Source organism: Pteropus alecto, unplaced genomic scaffold (assembly GCF_000325575.1).
Source record: "Pteropus alecto unplaced genomic scaffold, ASM32557v1 scaffold398, whole genome shotgun sequence".
In the NCBI taxonomy this organism is placed as follows: domain Eukaryota; kingdom Metazoa; phylum Chordata; class Mammalia; order Chiroptera; family Pteropodidae; genus Pteropus; species Pteropus alecto.
In genome coordinates, this window is record NW_006442497.1 from 3,939,228 (window position 1) to 3,946,897 (window position 7,670).

Here is a 7,670-nt window from a genome sequence, read left to right on the forward strand (position 1 = left end):
ACCTTAACTTTTAAAGACATGCTTTGAAAATAAAACTCCTAGAAAACACCCACTTTCTGGGTAGGTGACAAAGAATCAGAATCTTCTCCCTGAGGCTTCAGATCAGGGTAGCATTTGAAGATGACATAAACGTCCAGGCCTGGTTTAGAGTAGGGTTTGTGTTGGGAGTAAGATCATAACTATTTTGGGGGTGAGGCTAAGGATGGGCTGGGATTCATCAATATTAAGGCTATATATGACATCTGGGTCACATCAAGGACAGCTAGGGATGAGTATGGATTCACTAATGATATTGGGACAATTATTGGTACCGATGTTCTGGGTCTGAACTCAAGGTCAGTATTAGATTGAGGTTTAAATAATGGTCCTGATCGTAGTTTGGCCCACAAAGTTGGAACTGAGGTCAGAGCTAGTAACAGGGTGATTAAGTCTGAGATCAGAATAATGATGGAGAAAGAAGTCAAATTAGGTCACCCTCACCGGTAGCATTCCTGTCGGGCCTGGAGTTCCCGTTTCCTGTGGTCCAGAAGGAGGGGAAGGGAGTCCTGACAAATAGTTCTTGCTGTGGGGAATGAAAATTACTCATCGTATAAGTCTTCATTCAAATAACATCTTCTCCAGCAAAGCTTGTTTGAACCCCCTAACCCTTGAACTCAATCCCTCAGTGACATGGATGCCCCATATTCTCTGTGCATTCATCAGTAGAAGGGATTCAGGACAACCTTACCTCCAAATTATAACAATCTACCTAATTGTTTGCATGTATATCTCCTTCTCAAGACTATAAACTCTTTCCAGGCAGAAGTCACATTGTATTCATTTTTTTGTATTCCCAGCATCTAGCATTGTGCCTGGCACTGTGCACATGGCATGCGCTTGACAATATATTTGTGAATGAATATATTTTGTGAAGTGATGAATGGATTACTATTATGATAGATAAGGGTTCAGAGTGAGGTCTATGAATAACTCACTATGGGCTGAGGGACAATGTTCACTCACTTCACCCTGACCTAGAATAGCGTCTCTCACCCTTAAGACTCATCTCAAACCTTAGAGTAGCCCTAGTCTTGCCTCTTCAGATCAGACAGCTCAGGAGATATGAGAGTTCAGAGGCTGAAAAAGCTCAAGCCCAGTGTTCTTGAAAGGCCCCCAAATTCAATAAGAAATCCTAACAGCACCTCACTGGAACTTCATCCACACCAGAAAAGCTGGTAGTAGTTGACAGGGCCTTTTTAGCTAAATTCTCTCAACATTCAGGGCTTCTCTACCTGTTGAAATCCAATTACTCAGCTTGCAGGTTAGTTCCTCTCTGGGCTCCAGAGGAATTCACTCTGGGGAAGTACAGGGAGAGTCAGCGGAAAGCAAACGGCCATCTGTGTGTGCTTGTGTCTGTGTCTGGGTGGTGTGAGTGTATATGAGTGCATGTCTAGTCACTGTGTCACCAGAGGGGTAAATACTGCCCAGAAAGCCCTTGAACTTCAGAGTCTTAGAGGCTCACTTTTTTTCAGAAAGCATCTACTTGGGAGCCCTGACTTCCAGTTACCCTAACCCCAACCCTGTTCCCTATACCCTGGGCTCTGGGAGACATCACCCCTAGTCCCAACAGACCTTCTGCAGCACAAGCCAGCCCCTGACTCTGGCCTACCTGTTCCTGGTCGTAGCTCTACGGTGCAGTAGCCCTCAATCCACTGATAGCAGGGGAAGTGGGAAAGGGTACCATCAGGGCCAGTGACACAGATGTGGCTACAGTACCAAGAGTCCTTGCGGAAGAAAGCATAGCGTTCCTTATGTAGACGCAGCAGCAAGAGCTCACCCAGCTCCTCTGAGCAGCGCACCTTGTACTTCTGCACCTGAGGACCAAGAGAACAAGCAGGTTAGAGGCAAGGAACTGCCAAGACTGTCCTTGCACTTTGCAAGGTGCATTTATACCTACATCTATTCTGGCATAGAAACCTGAGCTACTGCTAACCCATGTGGTGCCTTTGTGTGAATTAGAAGAAGCCACCTCTTCATCCAGGCAGAAGCAATCACAGCTACCATAAGCAGAGTGAGTTCTGGATTTTACTAGCCCACTTGGAGGCCCACTCCCCCCTCCCCCCAAGACCCACCAGCAAACAATCCTGAGGCCTGGCAGAGGCAGGCAGATCCTCTCCAGAGAAGAGGAAATCCAGACTCAGGGAGTTCAAGCTACTTGCCCAAAGCCCACCTTCAGTTATGAGAGGAGAAGCTAGGAAGTCAGCAAAATTCTTCTGACCTCCTGTCCAGGGCTCCTTAACAGCCCTGCCTGGGTAAGGTTTATCATATCCAGGAAAGACAGGGACTAGAACAGGGATGGTGAGGAGGTCAGCGCCGGCATCTAGATTTGATGAGCCCTGAAGGGAACATCCTCCCCTCCTTCAGGGTCCTCTGCCCGCCCTGCACCTCAGGGGTCGCTCCTCCCTCTCTGTACTCACCGATCCAGGAGTGAAGTCCCTGCCCAGGCGATCCAGCAACTGCTTGGGGCTCTCACCACACGTGCCCACCAGTATGACGGAGATATTGTCCAGCGTGCCGGCCCCCAGGTAGGGACCAGTGGTCACACGCACGCGGTAAACGGCCATGATGGGGGAAAGGAGGGACGCCCCTACCCCCGGCAAGGTTAGCCCCAGCAGCAGCTGGCCTGAAGGTGAGCCGCAGGCCCAGCAGGACTGAGTTGCTGGGCTCTGAGCCACTGGGTAAGGGATATAGGGGGCTGGGTAGGCCTCTGAGGAAAGGCCAAGCTCTCTCTGGGATGATCTCTCTCTCCCGAAGCTCCTGGTATCTGCCCTGGCTCACTGAGGGTTCCCTCACCTCGCCCACACTTGAACCCTAATAATTGCTTGCTTGCTTCTGGCACAGCCAGTCCCTCTGGCTGACAGGACAGGACTCACCCAGATGGATATCAGGAGCCCTCGCCCCATTGGGAAGGGAGGAACCAAGTGCTGAGAAAGAGACAGTAGGTGACGACTGTATGATTGGGACATTGCCCTCCTGCTGCTCAGGGGCCTTATTGATGGTCTGGGGCCCTTGTTCATCTGCCCACGTCCCAACTTCCCCACAAGACCCTTTCTTCCTCTCTCAACCACAACTCGGCACAGAGCACCCACATTCCTACTTGTGAATCATCCATATGAATCATTTTATACAAGTCACACTCAACCATAAATCACACGTGATTACAGCCACACGCAGGAGAGTCGCACACCCAAACCTGAACACTGCATGGGGGTCAGAAACAACTCTCCTGTTACCCCGTACACTGCACCACCATCCCCACTCCTGGCCCACTGTGTCCCCGATCTTTGGCACGCCCTATCTCAATCTCTCCTTTTCAATGGAGACAGTCAGGGGACCGAAGTGGACTCGGGCGTACTTCTTCTGAAGGTCCAAAGTGGCATTCTTTACACTCCCGGCCTGCGCTCAGCTTTCCGGCGGGTGGGCGGGAACGAGGGTGCCAGAGATTTAGGTGGTCCAGATTGGGAAAGGAACCTTCTGGTGGTGGAAGCCCGTAGCCAGCAGCGGCCCCGCGCGGCCAGTCCTGGCACCGCAGCGTCTCAAACTTGGCAGGAGCTGTCTTCGAGAAAGGCCGGATAAGGAGCACGATAAGCAGTCTCCCGCCTTTTCCCGCTTCTTCGGGATCTATGCCTGAGTCCTCTTCTCCCATATATAGAATTCCCTGGCTGTTCTGCTAGCCTGGAATTTCGCAAAAGCAACACTCTTAAAGATTAGATAGGAACGAGTGTGCAGGAGCCCGGATAGCTCAGTCGGTAGAGCATCAGACTTTTAATCTGAGGGTCCAGGGTTCAAGTCCCTGTTCGGGCGTTACACTTTTCCCAATCTGAACATGGCTATTTGCTTTTGAGTGCAGTTAATATTAGTATTCCTTCGAACAAAACAAAGGAGAATAACAAGTATACTATTACTTGGTTTTAATAGAAAGTTTTACAAAGTGCGTCAAGGTTTTAGAACGCAGAACGAATACGTAAAAGGGAAGTAGAGAGCAGTACGTATGCAAGCCATATATGCTAATTTAAATTTTCTAGTAGCCTCGTTACAAACAGTAAAAATCAAAAGTCGAAATTAATGTCAAAAACATATTTTTTAACCCAATATATCCGAAATCTTAGCATGTTAATATATAATCAATTGTTTTAAAGTGTTAATGAAATTTTAACAATTTTTTTTGTACTGTCTTCTACGTATGGTGTTTATTTTACACTTAGACTATATCTCGATTTCTATTTCAAGTGCTCGACAGCGGTGTTTGCCTTATCCGACAGCAGTTTCTTCTTCTGTGAACGATACAGTATGAAGACACACAAAACAGGAAGTTCGATAGTATATAAAGTTTCAGAGATAATTTGGGAGTTAGGTTCCATGGTGTAATGGTTAGCACTCTGGACTCTGAATCCAGCGATCCGAGTTCAAATCTCGGTGGAACCTTCTTCTTTTCACTGAATATTAATTAGTATGTTCTATTATAAATTATTTTCATATATGAGGTTCTCTTATGATCCGAGAAGATGTGAAAAGAAAAGCAAACTAGGGCGCTATTTTTTGAACTTCGCAGACTAGGTAATTGGAGCTTGTATCACTCAGAGAACACACAGTAAATCATTTAAATATACAACATATTGCGCAAAATTTGAGAGATAAGAATATTATTTGAGGACGTGTTTAATGGAGATCAGTTAAGAAATGAGTACTTCGGCAGTTTCCATTAAGTCTTGGATTGTGGATAGGATGCAGACCTAGGATTTCTCTGGAATACCAGAGGGAAGACAGTGGTGAGACCCGTAACAGCAGTTCTCATAAAACGAAATATTTTAAAAGGTCTCTTTATGAATTTTTACAGGGTGCGTAGATAACGAGAAAAACTGTGGTCTGGCAGCGGTGGGATTCGAACCCACGCCTCCGAAGAGACTGGAGCCTAAATCCAGCGCCTTAGACCGCTCGGCCACGCTACCTGCGTGAAAAAGCACTTTCTCCACAGTCCTCCTAAGATAGTAGAGGAAAGAGGTAAGATAGGGGAAGGTTGTATTAAGTTGGTCTTCTTTAGAAACCATCGAGATTTAGGATTGTGGACCAACTGACGGCAAAGCAAACAGACAAAATAAAATAGCGACACAGAAATTTACAACGAACGAGTTTATTTGGATGGGTGGGGCAACATTTGGGAGGAAGGTGCACCTGGGCTGGAAACATCTCCCAAACGGGCAGCCGGAGCTCTGTACTCGCCCTTTCGCTCATATTCGGTTACTCTCTCCCTGTTTCGTATACCCATGAGCGCCCGCACTCCCACCTGGTTCACCTGCCCACTACCTCTGTGAGGCAGGCCTCTGAAATCCAAACCACGCACTCTTGGCACGCCCGCCCAATTCCCTCACTCCCCTTCCCACTTCTCCACCCCTCTCCCACCCCTTTTTTCCCATGCTAGTACCCGTAAGCCGTCAGATGCCTCCGCCCGCCAGGTGGCTCTGTGGCGCAATGGATAGCGCATTGGACTTCTAGTGACGAGAGAGCGATTCAAAGGTTGTGGGTTCGAATCCCACCAGAGTCGGTTTTATTTAAACTTTCCCCCCCGCCCTTTCCTTTTTATCCGGCTTTTTCTTACAGGCTCCCATTCCTTCTCCCTCTACCCTATCTCTGTGTTTTCCACCAGTTTTCAGTTCCAACCTCAGTCTCCGCTGCTTCTTTACTTACCTGTCTGCCCCGAGGCTTGGGCCATGGAGAGCAGGACTGGGGGGCGGGAGACAGAAGGGGAGGGAAAATGGGCGTGGACGCCGAGATAAAGGCAGGCCCCTGGCTCGGGGACACACCGGGATTTAATAACCACTTTATTCCATGCACTAGGGACTCGAGAAAGGACTGGCGCTAGGCCAGGGGTAGAGAGGGTACAATCCTAGACGCAATGGGGGCAGGGAAAAGGGACAGGAACCAGGGAAATATATATTTATATAGATACTCTAATATAGACCACATCTCACCCGCGCGCTGCGCCCGCGCGCCCCGCCGCCCTCCCCAACACCTCCTCGCCCTGACGCCCGGGTCCCTCTGCTGCCCTCAGGCTGGAGTCTCTACCCTACCCCCAGCCCCCGCCCCCACCCCCCAAAGCTTAGGGCCAAGGTCTCCAGAAAGCGGGCGGTGGGGGCGGCGGGGCCTTGGGAGCCCCGTCTTGTCTGTGAGGCGGCGGTGGCGGCGGCAGCAGTCCGGTGAGGGGCGCCGGCTCGCCGGAATCCCCGACGCGGGGAGAGCAAGGGGACGGGGACCAGGCGCAGCGAGGACTAGGGGTGCCCTGATGCACTGGGGGGCGCTGGTGCAGCGCGGGGCCAGGCGGCGGGGCGGCGGGGTCCAGCGGTGGGCGCGACGCTTGGGGCCTCGGATCTACCGGTTCCGGCCGGGGCGGCTTGGGGCGCAGGTAGCCGTGCAGAGCGGAAAAGAGCTGGGCACGGGCCGCCGGGCTGGCGTCGTGCGCGAAGGCCGCCAGGCGAAGCAGGCACTCGCGAAAGCCGGACAAGTAGCAGCTGGCGAGCGCCTCGGCGTCCTGGGCTGGGGACCGGGGAACCCCTGGAGCCGCGGTGGAGGGTGAGGCCGGCGGGAAGACAGGAGGGCAGGGGCCCAACAGGGGTAAGGGAAGGGGCGGGGCGCGGAGATACCAAGGCCGGACAGGCGCACAGACAGAAGCAGAAAGCCAGATGGACGCAGAGAGGGAGAAAATGAGGGAGACAGAGACAGACACGCGCGGGTGTTATTAACCTCGCCTCGGAGCAGAGCCTGCCGCTCCCCAAGCCCACCGTCCACCGCAGGGTCCACCCCACCTACCCCGGCCCGGGCCTGGGTGAATCCCCCCTCCCTCCCTCAGCTGCCCCACCCCCGCGCTGTACCCGGGGGCTCCACCCGGCTTCGTTCCCTCAAGTAGCCCACGGCGAACTCCAGTATCTCTGCCTTCTCCAACTTCGGGTTCCGGAGGTTCTACAGACAGGAGGGGAGGGCGCAAAGACAGAGAGGGGTGGGGAGAGAGGGGGGAAAGTGGCAGGGGGAAGAAGGGAGGGGGGATGCGGGAGCTGGGGATGCCCCCGGATCACGTTTGCGCTCTGACCACCGAGCGCGCTACCGAATGCGGAGTGGAGATGACCAAGAACGGTCCTCGACCACCCGGACACGAAACTGTCCAATCCGAGGAGATGATGCCAACCCCTCATTGAAATAGCAAACCCCATGAGTGAAATTAACCATACTGCTGGCCGGTCGGGGTTGGGGTGGGGTGGGGAGAGGAGGAAGAATTTACAGACTCAAAGGTTGAAACTGCCCTACCCGGGAGTGAAATTTACAAAGCCGGGTGTGAAACTTACAGACCCGAAGGGTGGCCACGAAGATCGCGTTCTGAGAGCAAGAGGGGGTCTGGGATGGGATTCCAAGGACGGGACTCAGGTCAGGATGCCTTGGGGCCAGGGTCGCCAATGGAGGATGTGTTCCCACCCAAGTGGGAAGCCCTGGGACGGTAGAATGGAGTGCTTGGGGGTTCCGGGGATGGCAGAAGGACTGACCTGGTCACGGGTTCGTTCCAGGAGCAGCAGCCTCAGCTCTTCCAGGCTGCGGTTGATGCGGTCCCGACGCCGCTTCTCCACAAGCGGTTTCAGCATCTGGGA

At 52.3% G+C, this 7,670-nt stretch overlaps 2 protein-coding genes and 4 non-coding genes across 7 annotated transcripts in view; 3 read left to right on the forward strand and 3 right to left on the reverse strand.

Moving 5' to 3' along the window:
* Positions 1 to 3,481, reverse strand: part of ALOXE3 (arachidonate lipoxygenase 3) — a 20,583-nt gene extending 17,102 nt beyond the window's left edge. The window contains exons 1-3 of the mRNA XM_006922350.3: positions 2,457 to 3,481; positions 1,649 to 1,853; positions 481 to 562 (exon numbers count right to left, since the gene is read on the reverse strand). Coding sequence (XP_006922412.1) covers positions 481 to 562; positions 1,649 to 1,853; positions 2,457 to 2,603 — 434 coding nt within the window. The 5' untranslated portion in view covers positions 2,604 to 3,481. The remainder of the gene's footprint in view (positions 1 to 480; positions 563 to 1,648; positions 1,854 to 2,456) is intronic.
* Positions 3,482 to 3,770: 289 nt separating this feature from the next.
* On the forward strand, positions 3,771 to 3,843 carry TRNAK-UUU. The gene has a single exon. It is a non-coding gene; the product is annotated as a tRNA-Lys (tRNA).
* A 549-nt stretch (positions 3,844 to 4,392) lies between these two features.
* Positions 4,393 to 4,464, forward strand: TRNAQ-CUG. The gene has a single exon. It is a non-coding gene; the product is annotated as a tRNA-Gln (tRNA).
* Positions 4,465 to 4,906: 442 nt separating this feature from the next.
* On the reverse strand, positions 4,907 to 4,988 carry TRNAL-UAG. The gene has a single exon. It is a non-coding gene; the product is annotated as a tRNA-Leu (tRNA).
* Positions 4,989 to 5,152: 164 nt separating this feature from the next.
* HES7 (hes family bHLH transcription factor 7) overlaps positions 5,153 to 7,670 on the reverse strand; it is a 6,136-nt gene continuing 3,618 nt past the window's right edge. For both annotated transcript variants that reach the window (XM_025040192.1, XM_015597383.2), the window contains exons 3-5: positions 7,569 to 7,664; positions 6,906 to 6,993; positions 5,153 to 6,588 (exon numbers count right to left, since the gene is read on the reverse strand). In XM_025040192.1, coding sequence (XP_024895960.1) covers positions 6,137 to 6,588; positions 6,906 to 6,993; positions 7,569 to 7,664 — 636 coding nt within the window. In that variant the 3' untranslated portion in view covers positions 5,153 to 6,136. The remainder of the gene's footprint in view (positions 6,589 to 6,905; positions 6,994 to 7,568; positions 7,665 to 7,670) is intronic.
* On the forward strand, positions 5,495 to 5,581 carry TRNAR-UCU. The gene is given in 2 exon segments: positions 5,495 to 5,531; positions 5,546 to 5,581. It is a non-coding gene; the product is annotated as a tRNA-Arg (tRNA).